This window comes from Xenopus tropicalis, chromosome 1 (assembly GCF_000004195.4).
Source record: "Xenopus tropicalis strain Nigerian chromosome 1, UCB_Xtro_10.0, whole genome shotgun sequence".
In the NCBI taxonomy this organism is placed as follows: domain Eukaryota; kingdom Metazoa; phylum Chordata; class Amphibia; order Anura; family Pipidae; genus Xenopus; species Xenopus tropicalis.
The window spans coordinates 66,875,478-66,896,150 of record NC_030677.2 but is presented as its reverse complement, the minus strand read 5'-3'; the positions used below and the strand labels follow the sequence as shown (position 1 = coordinate 66,896,150).

General features: G+C 38.2%; 1 protein-coding gene across 1 annotated transcript; it reads right to left on the bottom strand.

The window, feature by feature from the left end:
* Positions 1 to 517: 517 nt before the first annotated feature.
* anxa5 (annexin A5) lies at positions 518 to 19,049 on the bottom strand. The gene is given in 13 exon segments (NM_001008182.1): positions 518 to 962; positions 1,409 to 1,531; positions 2,846 to 2,904; positions 3,605 to 3,700; positions 4,340 to 4,433; positions 5,287 to 5,343; positions 5,952 to 6,031; positions 6,180 to 6,270; positions 7,732 to 7,845; positions 10,661 to 10,755; positions 12,583 to 12,664; positions 17,833 to 17,879; positions 19,013 to 19,049. Coding segments are annotated over 12 exon segments (972 nt in total). The 5' UTR covers positions 17,851 to 17,879; positions 19,013 to 19,049; the 3' UTR covers positions 518 to 899.
* Positions 19,050 to 20,673: the final 1,624 nt, after the last annotated feature.

Below are 20,673 nucleotides of genomic sequence, written 5' to 3'. Positions count from 1 at the left end.
TTTTATAGTCTGCAACCATTCTTAGCAAACAATAAAAGTCCATACACTCACGGTTCCCCTTTGTTGAACTCAATCCGTTGTCTGTTGGTGAAAATGCTCCAGGTGCAGTTTCAAAGTGCATATAGCAATGAGCAAAAGAAAAAGAAGAGGAAACCAAACATTTCAAGGGCTTTGTGCCCTCTTCATCAGTGGTGTGCTTTTTCCACTGATGAAGAGGGCGTGAAGCCCCTGAAACTTTTGTTCTGTATGTGCAGACCAGCAAAAATTGGTGTGTGTGCATTTCCTCTTCTTTTTTCTTTTGCTCATTGCAACCTTTCTTAAACTGGCTGCTGACTGCTCCCCTAGACCTAGTTTTGCAGTAAAGTTTAAGGGACAGCAGGCCTGTTGGGATCAGTTAGACATTGCCTGGCACTGTGTGTGAGAATTATGCAGCAACTATTAATGTACATCAGTGATAAATGAGAAAAAGACCCTATATACAACACACAATATACTGTAAATGATTCACCTCCTGAACTTTTTAGACAAAAAGGTTTATTTCTTGTGACTTTATAGCACAGGCCAAGCATACAAATAAATGCAGGTTAACTAACAATTAGAAATAAGCTTGAATGTAAAAATGAAAGGATTTGGACCAACGGCAATGTAACAGTCTCACATGTTTGGTAATGGGGTAGATAACATTACTAATAAACTAGTCCAACATGATATATAAGAGCAGCCACAGTGCAGCCCTAGAATGCAGAAAAAGACTACTGCTGGAGGCTTATGACCAGCTGTATTTCTAGCTTTACCTGTAAAATGTACACATTAAATTGTTGAGTAATATAAGCAATATTAGAAATGGTAGCTGTTCTAGAGTTCTAAAAAACAACTGCCCAAAGCTGCTTTCTATTGAACTAGTCATCATCCCCACCACAGATTAGGAGGAGCGCATTCCTGTAGTCTCCAGATGTGTCACTCTGCAAGATGAAAATGTACAATTAGGAGCCTGGCATCAAGTCAGGGAATACATTTAAAGCATTAGAGCTGAAAGCTCTAGAGTAAATATATCTAAGATTAGAATGCGATTTCCACTGATAATTGTTTAAGCTTCAATGTATCTCTGATTGCAGTCAGGCTGTATGCTGCAGGTCACAAGAAAGCAGAATTTTGGCCAGCCATATAATATGCCAAATCAGGATACAGGAACTGGATACATGCCCAGTGCAATCCTTAGATCTTTCCCCTGGTCTGATAGATTCAGTATCCTTTGGGAAACCTTTTACCTTAGAAGACCCAAATTAAGTTGTAGAATTAGCTCTGCCACCCCCAAATTGGTTTTCTATTGTAGGAATGGGATTTCTTAGACTTGATACATAGTTTAAGAATTCCGGTTTACTATATTCCATAATTAAAATACATTTACCTTAATCATAGCATGCAGGGATTTGCCAAAGTTCCTGCGGAATTTCTCCCTGATATCAAGCAAGTCGACCTCACTCCTAGAAACCATAATTCTAATAAGGGTACAGTCATCAGTGCCAGCCCCCTGGGGAAAGGGGAAACAGAAAACATTAAATGAACTTTATATTTCATTCTATCAGCTTTACGTGTTAAACGATTTTTCTTTACATTGAAAAGATGTGGAAAGGAAGAAATTGGGAAAGTTATAGCAAACAAAAATGAATTACTATATGAGAAATCATACAGAAATTTAAAGCATACAGAAGAAAATGAACAGTGTCCAGTATTCCGTTTGGGACTTGGGCAAACTGTTTGCAGGATTAGTTTTTGGCCGAATCCTAAGTGTTTGCCCAAATCTGAACCCTTAAAATCATGTGACTTTAAAGCCCTGGACAATGTAGACCTATGACCAGTTCCATATTCCATAGCCTCAAGCCATACTCTACAAATGTTTTCTATTTTTGCTGGCAAAGCCACGGCAGGTATATTAGAAGGATTAACTTAACTCTGAAACAAACAAGATGCCATGTATCTAAAGACGGGGAGTCGGTGACATTCCCCATTAATAAAGGGATTTTTATTTTAACGATGACATAACATGGAATGTTTCCTGTATCTGTAAATTCAGCAGAGCAACCTCTTTCAACCAAGCCGCTTCCACTTTTACCCCTACTGCATAAATGCATGGAATGTATGATGAACACTAATATTAAGGCCTTGCTCAGCCTTTTCAGTCATATTAAGTTGTGCTTTGGCATGAATACAGTCAGCGTATTCTCAAGGGAACCAATAAGCGCCCAGCCAACAAAGACTCTAATGAAGGACAACTGATGTTTACAGTTTAGTGTGTGACTATCCTTCACAAAAGTTTGGTTCTATTCTGTAAATATGGATGACTTAGCCCAAAGTAAGGGATTTCGATTCAGAAGTTGTAGCTGCAGGTGGGACCTGGGATCTAAAGGCGCTCCGTTTTACAAATAACTAGCAATTTCACCACATAAATACAAGAGAAAAAAAAGATTAAAATCAGCTGTATGATGGAAGGAGAGAGAAAGATAGATAGGGTATCCTTCTATGTGCTTTTTGCAGACTGAGAAAACAGTCATCAATTATACATGGGGTCAGAGGGCAGTAATGAGAGAGGCTCTGTACCCAATTTTGCACTGAGATGCCTTCTTCCCGTTTATGTGTCTGTCCAAGTATGAGATGGCATTAGAAAGCTCTATGGGACAAGAAGTTAGCGTACTTGCAAATATGCCTTATGTAAATCTAGTTAAATGCATATAACAATTTACTGTCATCTGATTAACTCCTGGCCATAAGGTTGTACTACTAAGAACCCAGATAATTATTACTTTTATAATACAATACAATGTAAATGAAACATGTACCTACTTACCTTCATTCCATGATACAGAGTGTCTGCAAAGTATTCAGGAATGCTTCTAACATTCTTCACTAAAATGCAAAGACAGAATTATCACACAAATATATTCTGTGTGGCTTCACAGCAAAACACATCAGGTTATTCTTGTGCCCCAGAGTGGGCCAATTTTAAAAACAAACTACAGCTCATAAGTGCCATAATGACAGTTAGAGGTCTTGATTTGGGGTACACCGAATCCAGGATTCATTTCAGGATTTGGCTGGATCCCAGCACATTTTGAAGGATTCAGATCTGGCAGAATCCTAGGTGTTAAGACACATCATATTCTTTTGGGCAAGAAAACATGACAATAATTGGTTTAACATTGATGCAATTTTTTATTTAATTTTGAATATTGAAATTAGAGTTTGGTATTCAGCAAATCCCAAAATTAGGAATTCCATGCATCCCAACTCTAAACAATACAAGTTAAATGTTATATGTAAGGCAGTCTATACTGTATATGTTATGTTTTCATAGTAAAGATGGCTTATATTGTTGCATCTAGATCCCTGACCAAACTGTAAAAAGCTGACTTACTGGTTGCATATCCTAAAAAATAGCCTGCGTATGGCTACCTTCCAACTTCCTTTATTAAGAGACTTTTGCTGTACTAATCATTACCCACTTATCGATTTGGCCAAGCAGTTTGACCAATTTTAACAATACTGCCAAAACTTCTGGGCATGTATGTAAGCGTGGGCAAGTGGGTACATACACATTATTGCTTACCGACTGCAAGAAGCAGCTTCTCCATGTGGCCAGATGTCTCCCGGTCTATGCTTTCTTCAATTTGAAACCCAGAGATCGTCATGTACTTATCAAATACTGAAAAATAAAATATACACTGATAAACTGTATTAGTTCAACTATATATTATTATTTTTATAGCACCAACAAGCTCTGCCTTCATAGCCATCAGAAATATTTAATTAAACTTTATCACAGCCAAGCTACTTTTTTTGCCTTTTCCACAAGATGAAGTGAAGAATGTATTACTGGAATGTTTAATACTTTCCATCTGTTGAGGGAGTAAGGATTTCCAGTGCAAGAAGGGGAAGTCGTCACAGAGTACAGCGCATACTTTTTATATTTATGAGCCAAAGCCCAACATAAAACCATGAAGAATCTGTGAGCCAGTATCTCAGTACTCATACATAGAAAAGGAATAGAGGTTTGTATAAACGAGTCACAAGGAAGAGCCCGGAAATGTCACATTTTTTATGCGTACAGTGTGAATATGATGTAACCTTTTTGCACACAATATACATTTTTGCAAATAACGTGTGTGCTGACCATTTCTGTATTATTGTAGATTCGGAGCCTGCTGGGGATGTGCATTACAAATTATATTAAAGCAAGGTGCTGTACAACTTCTAAATTGACTATATTATATATATGTATAGTGTAATAAGTGTAACATAATGAATAGACAATTGAAATACACTACGATTAGCTATGATTTACCTTTTCTCAAATGATGAATGCTGCGGGTTCCCAAAATAGTAATAAACTTTTCTTCATCTGTGCCCCACTTCAGTTCTCCAGCTTTGAACAAATCCTGTCAGAGCCCAAGAATACCATTACATTAGCTCTTGCATTGAAATCTATGGGTTGCTGTACGCAGCTTATTCCTACTGCATTGTGTATTGCTGTGCATGCCCTACTCAGAGGGCTGCCATCAGGGGGGTTCTGCAGTGAGGGGCCCTCTGTTGCAGAAATGGTCCCAGAGATCAAAAAAGCATTAATCCCAGGTTGGGGGCGGGACTTGTGGGAAGTCTGTGGCGTTTAGGTGGATCATGGGCAGGGTTTTACATACTTTTTGGCAGGTCCCACCACCCAGTGGGCAAATATTGGGACCCCCTAGGGCGATGAGTGCCATGCTAACTTAGCAGCGTGGAGCTCTGACTCCTGATGGCAGCCCTGCCTACTCACAAGTTCATAATGATTCATATGCTCCACACCTATTGCAATTTGTGTTCCTCAACTTGTGTGCCTTCTTTACTATGTTCAGGTATATGGCCTGTTTTGCTTGGGACCTAAGTTTTTCTGTAACTTAAGTCTGCTAAACAGTCATTAGAAGTACAAGGTTCTGGTTTATTAGAGAGAATAAGGAATCCCATACCTGTATTGCTGTACATGCCCATGCCCTGTGTCTTTTGCAGTATGTATTGCTGAACATTCTATATTTTTCCTGCACTATATATTGCTGGGCATAACATGCTCTTTCTACACTTTATTTAATTACTTTATTTGCCCTGTTCCTGGCATTCTTTATAATGCTCTTCCTGCCCTATCCCTGTTATACAGCACTGTGAAATATATCAACCTTTTTCTAAATAATAATCACCACAATCTCTAAAGCAATGTTTTTTAGTATTCTTGGAAATATGTATTTGCTCATAAACACTGACCTGTGCGTCTTGTTCAACAAGAGAATCATTCACTTTAGAGTCAGGATCCCTGTTGGCCTAAAAACATATATTTAATTACACGGATAACAGATGAACCCTAAATAAAGTCACTTATGTATATTGCACATGGGGTAATGGCAATTTTTTCTCTAAATAGAAAATACAAGGAAGGGGCTGTGACACCAGCACCCGGCCATTAAAACCATTAGGGCCTCTTTGTTTTTACCACTATTTGTATATAATCTGAAATGTTATGTTTACACCCTGTTATAAGACAGCACTGCAGAATATGTTGGTGTTTTATAAACTCTTGTTATCATTATGATGATTAATAATAAAAATAATAATAACAATAATCAAAATTATAATAATAGTTTATCTAATGTGTAGATACACCTAGATTACACAGAGGCCATCATTTCTCATGCTAAATTTAAGAAAGATGTCTCTGAAATGACACACACAGGGCTGCTCTTGGTTTCTGCGTAGTAGGAACAAAAGAGAAAACCTTTTATAAAATGCTCTCAAAATATAGGAGAAAATACATACAGATAAGAAAACATGGCGTTTCCTTAACTACAGTAATTTTTTTTCATTTTACAAAATCAAAAAGAGGCTATAAATAAAAGTATAGAATTATTAAGTTCAGAGACACAGACAATCACCTGTACAAGGACAACCAACATCCTTTGGAAGTATCCAGATGTATCTCCGGTGATGCTATCTTCCAATTCACATCCATATTCTGCAACAAAACCCCACATACTGTCAGTGGTCTCCCCACTGTATTCTTGTGTGCTGTTATATTTCTATTTCTGCTATATACCCATTTAATTCAGGAATACTCAAAAAAGCTCCTGTTTTTATTCCAACTCCCCCAGGGTGAACATTACCTTGTTTGTAAACCTGTTTGATGTGCCTCACTTCCTCTGTAGTACGGGAGGAAAGGATCTCTATCAACGTATTCTCACATGTGCCTGCTCCCTGCAAACAGAATATTACATAAGGGTTTCAGTGTTTCATCTTGACAAGTTTCAATCCAATGTATTAGGTAATGCCTCTTATTTGATAAGTGTGAGCAAAAGACATATTAAGTCCAAACCCTATTATTTTTTGTAATAAATAATTGAACGTCTTTCAATTATTTACTATACTATATGGCAAGGCTATGGGGCTGATTCATTAAAACAAGAGTTTGAATCCCGAATGGGACAAATTCGGATTGGATACAATGATTTCTGAAGATCGCAAATATCACGAAAATGCTTACGAAAAAATTGCATTAGTCACGATATCGTATTGGCGATCCGAAAGTCACGAAATTTTCGTACTGAACAATTGTAAACAGCAGCAGAACCTTTCCGATTTTTTTAGCGCAAGCCCCAAAAAAACGCTCCAAGCGTTCATGTCCTAAAAAATCTCCCCCTTAGACTATTATAAAAAGGACTATCCAATTTAATGTGATACTACCCTTGGATTGGTAATAAGATACTGATGACAGGCGGGTCATACATCTACATGCATCTGGCCATGTAGTGTGGTCCTCACCCAAAGGTGAGTGCAATGGGATCAGTTTGATCTGATGAACCACCACTCATCCTGGCCATATACTGGAAGATCTGCTTGCTTAGCTGGTACTTCACTAGGGACATTCACTTCTTTCTGCTCCAGGTAGTAAGGTGTAAAATACAGATAATACAGGTAATATAATATAAGAAAAATGAATAAGACCTGCAACCTGAACCACAGACCTGTAGACCTGCATCTATACCCATGTCAAAAAATTCTACCCGCAACCTGCTGTGTACCTTCTTTTCTTGCGAGTGACCCGCAGGTGCACGGCCCGCTGCAGGACTCTAGTTTGAATTGCATGATGGCAGTTTAGCAATGTGTGAATTTTAAAGGTTAGATCATGACCTTCTTATAATGCCATGGGATCTTGTGTGAATGCACCAATGTCTGTAAATGTGTAACTTTCCCAGTAACAGCCAGTCACATGCTGCGTGCTATTCATAGGTTGATTCTGTACACAGGAGCCAAATATATAATGCCAGAATCAACAGCAACACCTGTATAAATCCTAAAATTACAAAGTATTGGCAGGAACAAACAGAGTCAATTTAAGTGTAAGGACCTCAAAGAACCCTGAACTCAGCCAAACTGACTGCAGGCAGGCCTGGTCCCCATCATCAGTGCTCAACCTCACTATCGCTCTGGCTGAATGGAAGAAAATCTCAACAACGGTCTAAAATGTAAAGCCCTCCCAGAAGAGTAGAGGCTGTTATAGCAGAAAAGGGAGGGCCAACCTTATATTCCTACCCTTGGATTGGTAATGAGATGCTGATGACAGGCAGGTGTCACATACATCTGGCCATGTAGTGCATGCTGAATATTACAGACACAGGCATTCTCCTGCACAACATGACGATGAACTGGAAAACTCACCTTCATTGCATGTCTGAGCTCATAGGCATCATACAAAGGGGATGGAGTCATAAGAGCAACGATCAATTTCTCAAATTTACCAGATAGTTCCGATTTTAGATCATCAACAAGATCCTAAATAAGAAGACATCAGTGAATTAGTATTGTGCCATCAGCTATTTGTTTTTTGGATTTTCTAATCTTAGATGGAGGAACAAAACCTAATAAATCAAAGCGTTTGGTTATACAAAGCCCCTTTAAATGAACTTAAATATGAAGGTTTAATAGACAGATCATGAGCTATTTTAATATTAAGAATTAGTCTGCAAAGTCTTCAGTTGCACATATACTCTGTTGTAGCTATGTACATATACATACATATATTCCTGGCTAACAAACAGTACAAGGACACACCTAGTATCCAAATATCCTGTTCTCTCTCTGTGATATCAGGAAGTTTGTTATTCTGATTATACTTCGTCATATGAGGTCTATATGACATCCTGAGAAACGTTCCTTTTTGTTATTTGAAAGGATACAAAACAATTACTTGGCTTATAATATAATATATGAGTGGTGCAGCCTGTGTAATTGTTTTGTTTGTTAAGATGTCTGTAACATTGCCACAAAGAATGATTTAAATCCCAAACTGTTACCCTTCAAAACATTATCCATCTATAATACACAAGAGCCATGAATATCCGGTATGGGCTTAGTGATGTCAATAGTTATAATCAGTGCTTAGTAATGTAATTCCTGTCATATGACTTATTGAAACTTCTGTATTATAATAACTAATGTACCCCCTGGCAAAATATTGGAATATTTAAAGTCACCTGACCTGTATAAAAGCACTTGGCCTCATGCTTTTATATGGTCATAGAGCTTCTCTGTGACTTATAATATTCTTATATTTTACAACAGGGGGCACAGTATTCAGTATATAAATCCTAATCATGTGACCACTCAAAATCCCAGTCTGTCCAAGATTTTTGTAGAGCTGGGTCCCTCCCCTCATGATAGCACTTTAACAAAGCTATAAGGAATCTATAAGATAGACAAGTTTACAATTTGTTCTGTGAATCCCTTCTCAGCCCCTTCAATTTCTGAATTCTTAATTACCAGGAACTTAAGTTCACACAAAACCAAGACTGTTATTTCCATGCTAAGCCTATAAATGTATTAACACTCAAACACAGTTGGACTGGTCTCCTGAGTGGATAAGAGTGGTTTTAGCAACTCTCTCTTTCCAGTTTTTTCAAACACCCAGCACAGATACAACTTGCCAACTATTACCCTTGGCAAATTGACAGGATTAACTTTTCAAAAGGAAAATGTTTGATGTAAGCTCTGTAAGGAGGAAATAAGTTGCATTAGTTTGTTACATTACTCTTCCATGGGAATTTGGTAGGTCTGATGTAGCTCTTTTTAAATTTTCATTTTGTTTTAAATTTCCCCCGCTTTAGTTAAATCATGTATACACTACACCCCTATATCAGGCGCCAACCTAAATGTACCCTTGTCTAACTCTAGTTAGCGATAATTGAATAATCATATTGACTTTCCCTAATTCTGCCATATGCTCATATGCCCCCCACCCAGTGACCTAGGAATTCTTTATTGCATCCCATAATGGCCCATTACTCAATATCTGTCAACTGAGAAAGCTGCGCTATGTTTTTATATACTTATATGCCTGACTTATTTATAACAAACCTTTTGTGACTTAAATAGATCTGTCCAAGAGATCACCAAGGTTATTAAACAATACAATAGTTGCATCAATGCTCAAGTAATGCACATTGATTCTGTTTCTTTACGATAAAATGTTCTAAATATATATCTGTATTATAATTTCCCCAGGCCTGGCCAACCTTTACTTGACTAAAAGTATAACTGATTTCACTGAAGTTATACAGTAAATACTACAGTTTTGAGCATCATATAACGGTCTGCCTTGAACACATTTATTCCAGCATTATTTTTGGGTGTTTTCCATTCTGCAGCTTAGAAAATTCCTGTGAATTCTGTGGTATTAGCCAGGAATAGAGAATATTTTATTCATAATTTCTGTATTTTTGCTTTTCTAGAAACAGCAGATGCCAGATTCTCTCCTCATCTGTAGCCTTGCACTTAAATGTAATGAAACATCTTGATTCAATAAGTAGATTTTATGGTTGTATTATTGTACAGGTATGGGATCCCTTATCCGGAAACCCGATATCCAGAAAGCTCCGAATTACTGAAAGCCTGTCTCCCATAGACTCCATTTTAATCAAATAATTCAGATTTTGAAAATTGATTTCCTTTTTCTCTGTAAAAATAAAACAGTGCTTTGTATTTGATCCCAACTAAGATATAATTAATCCTTACCGGATGTAAAATAATCCTATTGGGTTTAATCAATGTTTTATTAATTTCTTTGTAGACTTAAGGTATGAAGATCCAAATTACGGAAAGACCCCTTATCCGGAATACCCTTGGTCCCAAGCATTCTGGATAACAGGTCCTATACCTGTACCAGAGAGTGGCTGTGCAACCGGAGGCCAGGTGAGGCCCTCCACTACATTTATAGGCCCTCCACTACATATATACACAACAGCACTGAGAAAAACTTGTAAGGATAAACAAGTATTATGAGTGTCTAGCTTTTGTTGTAATGCAACTTCTGTGCATACCACATTCTTTACATTCAGTATAGTACATTAAAGCGTAACAATTGTAGCTTCCTTGCTCTCAAAACCAGGCATTTTCTATCTACTATGATTGTTATCAGAATATAGTATAGTTTACCAACATACTAGTTTAAGTATTATAGAAAATACCGATAGCATGTTAGACTACGTATAAGATTCGGTAACATGAAAGGGTGCAGAGATGCCAGTATAAAGCATTACATTTTATTAGTGACATAGGGTAACAGATAATCACATTAAGTTTTAACGCTTACCCTGCCGAACAAGGTTTTGAAGGAAACAGCAATATCTTGACGTTGAGCATTGCTTCTAGATATAAGTATCTTAATGATGGTCTCTTCATCAGTGCCTAAGGGATGGAAAGAGAAAAACAGATACTTACAGTTTTATTGACATCTCTAAATTAATGGTAGAACTGGTTTGCTAATACAAAATATGCCCAGGCTATGCATTAATGGGTAGTTTATCTTTGAATTAACTTTTAGTTTGATGTAGACAGTAATCTGCATTGGTCTTCATTTTTTTTTTTTTTTTTAATTATCAAGCTTTCTTTCAGTAGCTCTCTGGTTTGGTTTACCCTAGCAACCAGGCAGTGGTATGAATAAAAGACTTGAAGATAAATAGGAGAGGGAGTGAATAGAAAAATATGGAATAAAAAAGTAACAATAAAACTATTAAACTAATAAACACAGAACAATAACTTTTTGACTGCTGGTATCAGTGACCCCCTTTTGAATATAAATATTTTTGAAAATAAATATATTTATTTTATAAAATACTAAGGGGGGGGGATCACCCCTTTAAAAAAGTTTCATTAACCAAACCCTGGATTCCATTCATCCCCAACACAATATAGTGGTCAATGCAAGTTACATGGCAGCTTCCACTCATATGTAAAACTTACATATAGTTTTTTGTGGGTGCATATATTATACACTGTAAATACAAAAGGATTGCTGGTTTAAAGGGCTAGTTTGGCTAGATGTTAACTTTTAGTATGTTACAGAATGCCCCATTCTTAGCAACATTTGCTCTGTGAGGCTACATTGTTATTCCTAATTTTTATTACCTAACTCTATTCAAACCACTCCCTTGTAACTAGTATAAAACAGGCCATAGCAACCAGAAAATTGTGGAAATTTATCTATTCAGTGCTGCTACTGCTATTATTTGGCGCAACAGGAGCCCTGAGCCCCGCTTACTATTGGGGGACAGGTGTTTTAATGCTGTTTTACGTGCCTCCACCCAGGGGTGATTCTGTGGTACTACAACTTCCACCCTGGGAACTTGATGTGGTACTTTAACCCTTGACTGGGATCCAAACAACTCCCGGCACCTTGCCCCTCCCTGGGGTAGTATCTTACTGGCCAGTAGGTGATCCTTTAGGTTATAAAAGATCCGTACACAGAAGGCTATGTTGAACCAGATGAAGTGCTTTATTTGGACTGACCTCTCCAGGAGTGTAACACATACAATCAGGGCACCTTCTCCTTTACTCCACTCATAGAGAACCTCTCTCCTATTGGGTCCCATGGAACTCCCGCCAAGTGATACTATCTAGGTGCTCCCCCCGGTACTCTTGCCAAGAGACCCTCTCTAAGGGCTCTCCCCGGTACTCACGCTAGGCAGACCCACCACAAGGACTCACCCCGGTACTCACGGCTGGGCACCCTCAGATTAGGAATCTCCCATCTAGCGGTGACTGATCCGCCTACCTAGACACTTTGGTCCCTGATCTCCAGCAGATGTAATGCTGGGGGTCTTAACCCCTCTTCCACTCCTGGAGGGGCAATTTCTGCCCATTCTAGCTATTACTCCCTACATGGCACTCCTAGAGTGTCCTATAACATGAAACATTCTTACTAAGCTTGGATATCTGAAGCACCTCTATCCAGAGACAGTCCCCGCACTATGAACCTCACAGCACATGGCTGCATCCCTTTTTATAACCTTAATACACCACTCTGTGGCTGTAACCCAAACTGCAGGGATACTCCCTGTTAACTACTGATGTCCCAGACCACACCAGGTTTCCCTTAACCATTACCACCCTGGGGCATGTCCTAGGGGTATCCATCCTGTGGGGCCTATTTTATTAAACCCCTGCAGTACCAACACCAGTCCAAATGTATGCATCTAAAGAGGCCTACACACATATACACATGACTTAACTTACCCAATCCCTTCATTGCTTTGCGAAGAGCTTCGGCATCATCATTTGGCTTAAATCCAGGGAAATCCTTTATTGTTCCTCTGGACTAGGGAAAAGAATGAAAAGTGATGTCAGTAAATACTTTCTTACAAGAACAGAGTTCTTTCAGGTCTTGTTTTGCACAGTAATGTCTAGGGCACCGCAGGTTTTTTGTATACCTGTGTCACTTTTGGTGCACATTTATAGAGCCCACAACAAATCTTGAATGTAAAGGGCCACCAAGCATAAACATATACTGTAACTGAGCAGCCCCACTGTGCCCAATAAACTCTCATGGTTTCCAGGGGTAACCATGGGAGTTTAGGGGGCTGTTAACCCCTTTAAATTTTAGCCTTGAATTAATCAAGTGTCATTGGTTACTCACTGAGATTCCCCATCAGTAAAGAGCAACCTACAGTTATTGCTGGTGTATTGATCAAACAGCTGGTGTCCCATAGTATCAGATTTGTGGCCCAATAACTTCCATGACCAATATCTGTACACAGTAGCACATGCTGCACACAGCTCACCATCTATTTGCTTAATTATTTCTTGGACTGATCTCTAAAATCACTTATTACACGTTTTTGTCATGACTGTAAAAAAAGGCTGTGGACTCAGACATGCATATGACAATGTAAATAAAATCAATAAAGGTAAAACATATCTACATGAGAGAAATGTCTGGTATAAATTGTTAATCTGAACAATTTTAAAAGTTTCCATAGTTATAAATAGTTTGGTTGCAAAAATACATCCATGTATATATCAGCCAGTTCTAGCAGAGATTTTTAACCATAGGAATGCTACAGAACCTGACTGTACTGGTGGGTTTACATGGAATGTTGATTGTCTTAAACTAAAAGCCAAAAGTCCAGCAGAACTACCATTTGTGTAAATACTCTGGGTAAAGCTTATAAGCCATATTCTTCTGGAATACACTATTCCCCAATGAAGAGAACATTCTTCACCAATTATCTTAATGCAGTAATTCCCAAAGAGAGTAACTTGGAAACTTGTTCTGTTTATAGGCTCAGAGCCTAAACAGCTTTATCCATTTAAAACAACAAAAGGGAAGATCTAGTTTATAAGATACAGGCAGGAAGGCTCAGAATCAAACAGCTTAATAAAAAGATAATTTCATGCCAAGGAAAGCTACAAAATCATCACATCATTGGCCCCTAGTCTGCACTAGTGTTCTTATTTGTGTTACAGGTAATCCAGAAATCTCTGAATTACAGGAAGGCCATCTCCCATAGACTCCATGATAAGCAAAAAAATAAATCAAATTTTTACAAATTATTTCTTTTTTCTCTGTAACAATAAAATAGTACCTTATACTTGATCCCAACTAAGATATAATTAACCCTTGTTGGAGGAAAAACAATCCTGTTGGGTTTAATAAAGGTTTAAATTATTTTTTAGTAGACTTAAGGTATGGAGAACCCAAGGTCCTGAGCATTCTGGATAATACATCCCTTACCTGTACATTTAAGGCCCAATTCTAATCACTCAGCACCAACTATATAACCAATTATGATGCTATAATGGCACAACCCTGAACACTTTATTGCCTACAATTATTAAATATCTGAACCCTTTACTCGGCTCATTATTAATTGCCATAATATGTATATATTACTGTAGAATGGTACTACTGTCTCTTGAATTCCAGAATATTTGTCATTACCACTTCTTTAATAAATGTGGAAAAACTCACTCTGAACTTGATCTAAAAGCTTTTCCACTGGTAGACTGTGCAGGAAAGGGATTATAGATATGTCTTGAGGTCCAGCCTTATTTATTTAAATTGTAATCATAACTAGGAGTTAAATAATATCATAACAACCAATATATGAAAAAAAATTTTTTGCTTGATTGTCTATACCAAATTACTAAAAGATATTCACAGTTCAATTTATAATAAAAGTTTGAAGAATCTGCCCAAATTATTTGAAACCATTTTTTCCTTCAAACTTTTTGAGTTTTTCGGAATTTTGATGCTGGTTTTTGTTTGACAATTTGAAAAAGTTGTGGATCTTGTCAAAAAACTTTACTTGCTCTTAAAAAGTTAGGGCCATTTTAGGAAATGGGCAAAAGGTGCATTTGCCCAGGGCCCACCAGAATAGGGGGCCCATTAGCACCTGCACGCTGCCTTGGGGTTATCTTTGACCAGTCCCTCTCCTTCTCTAACCATATTAATAACACTGCCAAAACCTGCCGTTTTTTCCTCCGCAATATTGCCAAGATACGCCCCTTTCTTTCACAAGTAACAGCTAAAACACTAATACATGCCCTTATCCTTTCCCGCTTAGATTAATGCAATCTCCTACTAACCGGCCTCCCAGACTCCCACCTCTCTCCCCTTCAATCAATTTAAAACTCTGCTGCCAGGATCCTCCTGCTCTCTCTGAAGAGGGAACCTGCTCAGCCTCACTTAAAGGAACAGTAACACCAAAAAATGAAAGTGTATAAAAGTAACTAAAATATAATATGCTGCTGCCCTGCACTGGTAAAAGTTGTGTGTTTACTTCAGAAAGTCTACTATAATTTATATAAATAAGCTGCTATGTAGCCATGGGGGCAGCCATTCAAAGGAGAAAAGGCACAGGCACATAGCAGATAACAGATAAAACACCATTGTATTCTACAGAACTTATCTGTTATCTGCTATGTAACCTGTGCCTTTTCTCCTTTTTTCCAGCTTGAATGGCTGCCCCCGTGTCTACACAGCAGCTTATTATATAAATTATAGTAGTGTTACTGTAGCAAACACACACAGTTTTACCAGTGCAGGGCAACAGTGCATTATATTTTTATTACTTTAAAGCTCTTTTATTTTTTGGTGTAACTGTTCCTTTAAGCTCTCTGGCATGGCTGCCTGTCAAGCAAAGGATAGCTTACAAAATCCTTCTGCTAACATTCAAAGCCCTTCACTCCTCTGCTCCTCACTACACTTCTTCACTGGTCTCCCTGCACGTTCCTGGTCGTCTCCTCCGCTCCTCTCAGAGCCTTCTGTCTTTTTACACCATCCACACCCACTGCGCTCTCTCGTCTTAAACCTTTCTATCTCGCTGCTCCTTCCCTCTGGAACTCTATCCCTGAATCCCTCCATAGGGAACACTCACCCACTCTCTTTAAGAAAAAGCTTAGCTGTTTCCTTCTGGAGCACTAAAACTAGTCCTGCGCTTAAGGGCAAATGCCCATACCTGGTGCACTCTTACCTTCCAGTTTGTGCCTGCCTTACTATATTGAACGTCTCATGCTTGAAGGTTATCCAATCACAAATTTCATATGGCAGTGGGGGCCCATTAATGAAATGTACTCAAAGCTCACTGGTACCTCAAAGCGGCAATGAAAAAGCGCTTGTTTTAAGAAATCAAAAAATAATGAATAAACCTATTTTCTATGGGCCAGCTCCTGCAGCATCCCAAACAGTGGCTAAAAATGCTCTTTTTCCAAGCACTGGCTTTTTAAATAAATAAGAGTGGAGCACTATGTGCATACATATTTTAGTTGGAGCCTTTTTGTGCCCTGTCTGCTTTCCCTTGCAGCTGACTCACTTCTATACCATTTTATAGAACAGAAAATGCATGCCGTGTGGCTAATTGGCAAGTTTAACATGCCATAATCTGTTTACTTTACTTGAAGGCCACGTGGAGTATGTAGGGCTACAGGATCTCTTATCCGGAAAAACATTTTCCACAAAGGCCATCTCCCACAGAGTCCATTTTAGGCAAATAATTCAAAATTTTAAAAAACACTTCCTGTTTTGTTGTAATAATAAAGCAGTAGTGTGTACTTGATGACAACTAAACTGCACAAACCCATATTAGTGGCAGAACAATCCTACAGCATCTATTTTTTTTTCTTTCTTTTTTTAGTACCCCTGTAGCAGACTGTTGCAATGAATCGCCACCCTCAATGCATGACTGCCTGCCAAAAGACAACATATTCTCTATTCAAATCAACTGGGCGGATTCAAGAAATTTCTCATTTCCACAAGACTCCCTGAAAGGATCAGGGAGACAGAAAACACCTTAATGGCCTAACATTTACATCAGTTTTGTAAATTCCTCCCATATACAGAGTAATGCTGCATAAACCATGCACAGAGTAACAAAGGGAGATCCAGTTTACACATTTATTTATCATATTTTATATACTTTACACTTATACTTTACCACTTGTACAGAGATTATATCAATCCTTGCACCAGTGAGCTGACAATCTAAGGTCCCTATCCCATTTATACAACACAAACTAGGGTGACAAACAGGAGCCAGTTAGCCTGCCAGCATATATTTGCAGTGTAAGAGGAAACCAGTCATCATACAACATTACTTCCTTAAAATATTACCCAATATTGCACACCACAATTTAAACTTGAAATTCTCTAAGAGGTATGACTGGTATATTCACATCTTGCCATGACACGCTTGTTTATTTAATAACCCAATTTAAAAAATGCTTCAAACAGAAACAGAAATTCCTTGTTAGAAAGACGTCCCTTTGCCCCCTTTTGTTTATAAAGTAACGTGCCTCTAGCTCTGCTTACCCTGCTCTGTGCCACAAGACAAATTCATAACCCAAAAACCAGTTTAACAACCTCCTGACAACAGGCCTGATCTGGCATTATTTAGCACTACTGAACTAATGTGTATTTATACTGGGTGCTGCCAGATCCTCTATAATCACAATGAACTACAGTACAGCGTTTTACAGTGAAGTGCCCAGCAATGGCAGGGGTTAAAAAAACAGAACAGAATTTGGGTAAGCCGTAGGCTGCCTGTCATATGACCAGCAAGGGCGCCCAAGTTAGCTCAGCTGCTGATTTGGGCGGGTTCTGTGCAGTTATAGAAAATAAGAGGACTATGAAGTGTACACGTCAATAGGGGTTTTTTGTAGAAGGGCAGTGTCTATCACCAGTAAAGAAGAAGGGTTTAAATGCACATAACAAAACAAATTCAACCCCTCGTAATCCAAGTGGGAAGTAAACAAAATATAATCTAGCATTAGATACAGTTTTTAACTAGTCTTGACAAGTTTAACTGCCAGACAGGCAGACTTCCAAGAATTCACAGAGGCACTGCATTTGTTGAACTACAATACTGGCACACTGTTACAAATTTTCCAAAAAATAAAAAGGAATCCAAAAGATGCATTGAACTTGTGGTTTATGTTGCAATGGTTATTTTATTACACATATACACAGATAAAATATAATTATCTTACCTTTGATTTAAATGCCATTTTAGTGTTGATGGGGTAAGTGCTAAAGGCTGAAAAATAAAATACATTTGAAATTAAAATGATATAAGGATATTTACTTTTCAACACAAACAAACAGTTCAGGTAGCATGTCGAACATCAGATAAAGGCTTGGCTGGATCTAATAACAAAATCAGTCATGTGCAACTAGACACCATTCAGATGTTGTTAAACTAGAACTCCCAGAATCCCATCAGCAAGCAAAAGATGCCAGAGATGCTGGAAGCTATCGTTCCACAGCATCTGTGGGGCGGCAGGTGTCTTGATCTCTGATCTAAAGCTAGCGCACACCTGATTGTTAGTAGAGTGCTATAAGGTTTCCTATAACCCCGCCCAATGTGCAGGTCTACAATTACTACAGTGCTCCAATTTAATCTTCTAGGTTACCTTTAATTAAAATTACATTAAAACCCGGGTTGTAAGAGGTTAGCCAAGCTATTGCCCCCTACTCATTAAATGCCAGACGGCGGCTGATATCAGGAAATGCTGGAAAGGGCTTTTGAGATAGTGTTAATGCAATTATTTATAGGGAAGTCTTTCATAAAAAAGGGCAATAGCAAAGTTATTATAAAAATGTATGGTCCCTTACTAGAAAAGAGTGATCAGTGCTAATTGTAGATTGATTGTTGCTAGGGTAAATGTGTTAATGGTTGCCTAATTATTCTGCATTTTTCATACTCTTATTAGTAGGTGTAAGCTGTCACTAACAGAAGCACTTAGCAAGTGCATACGTAGTATAAAGTGGAACTGACTTTTAAAGGGTGGGGGCCACCCAAAAAGTTTTTTTAATAATGACTGCACTGCTGCTCTGACTCCTGAAACAATGTTACCAACCGATTTTAGCATCTTAGCTGATTTAAAGACCTAGAGGAAACCTGACTTCTGTAACATTGGCGAGAAAGCGGTGTTTCACTCCAATTACATTTGCAAACAATGGCAAAACACTGGAAATGCTAAATCAATGTAAATTGGAAAATTAATTACAGTTAATTTATCTCATACATTTGTTCCAAAGGTACTAGTCCCATTCTGGTAGCACTAACTTGAATCTAGGAGTACATTAAGGGATTCAGTACTAATCAGCAGGTACAGTAAAGTCTCCCTCCCTGAGTGCTGCGGGATATAATAATAACTGAATACTTACAGAGCCTGCTGGAGAAGAGATGCCTGCTGTCTCCTCAGATTGCAAAAAGGACTAGAAGAGAAAGTGGAGCTCAGGCAGTGGAAGTGAGTAAGATCCACCCTCTGAGACCTGACACACCCTGGCTCTGCTCTGCCTTCCCCACATCACTTCTCTCTCGGCACAGGCCCATGTTTCCTCCTCTCTCTGTGCTGCTTAACCATGTCACTACCTGGCTCCCTACATCATCCCTTTGATACGCAGTCATTTCAGGTGCTTGCTGCAGACTGCACTGCTTCTTTTTCATCAATGGGATAGGCTGCTGCACTAGTTATTCATCAGCAATGCAATGTATTTACTACCTCATTACATTTCTATCATTCCATGTTTCCTGACTGCATTTCTTTTTGCTTTGTTAAATTAATCTTTTATATTGTACGTGGTGGCAATAGTTATGAAGCAGCTGATAACTACAGTTGCTACTTGGCTTGTATAAATTATACTTGGCATTAATATTGTCACGAGGGAAGAAAGATAATCAATATAGGAAGACCAGCATTTTTTCTAGAAAAAGTGAGAGGTTTTGTTTTGCACTTTAATTTCAGACTCAACATACATCTCCAAAATGAATGTCCAGCTTACATACATGCCTGCATTCCCTCTTTAAAGGGGAAAACATATTCACAATGGTCCTCTGAGAACTTTTGCAATTTACAGCAATTTTATATATTTAGTGGTTTCTGAGATATTAGCAGGTTTATAATGCTAGGCAGGCTTCAGCTCAACAGCTCTCTTTAAAGGCTAATAGTGTTTCAGAGACCATGGGTGCATATTTATTAGTGTGTAAGCCAACAACCCCGGTGATGTTGAGCATAGGAACCAATCAGATCTTTGCTTTTGTTTCCTAACTTATAGGTGACTGTTCAAATCTAATTGCTGATGGGAACATCTTCAGTGATTACACGCTATAATAAATCTATGCACTTCCTGGATTTATTTAACCCTAGGGTTGCTGACTCAGTTGGGCAAAAAGCCTGGTATTAACAGTCTAATTATGCAAATATCCCAGAAACTGGTAAAACTAGAGAATGAATGTATATTGTGAAAGTGCTAAGAGAAGCACCCTGAGTAAGCTTACATAAAATTATATTTTGGGTTTAGATCCCCTTTAAAGAAAAGCTGCGCAGTTTTCAGAACAATAATGAATGAAACATTATCACTTAAAGGAACAGTAACACCAAAAAATTAAAGTGTATAAAAGTAACTAAAATGTAATATGCTGCTGCCCTGCACTGGTAAATGTTGTGTGTTTACTTCAGAAAGTCTACTATAATTTATATAAATAAGCTGCTATGTAGCCATGGAGGCAGCCATTCAAAGGAGAAAAGGCACAGGCACATAGCAGATAACAGATAAATCACCATTGTATTCTACAGAACTTATCTGTTATCTGCTATGTAACCTGTGCCTTTTCTCCTTTTTTCCAGCTTGAATGGCTGCCCCCGTGGCTACACAGCAGCTTATTATATAAATTATAGTAGTGTTACTGTAGCAAACACCCCAGTTTTACCAGTGCAGGGCAACATTGCATTATATTTTTATTACTTTAAAGCTTTTTCATTTTTTGGTGTTACTGTTCCTTTAAGAGGAAAACTGTGCCTGACCCCATCTTTCTCTTCAAATAC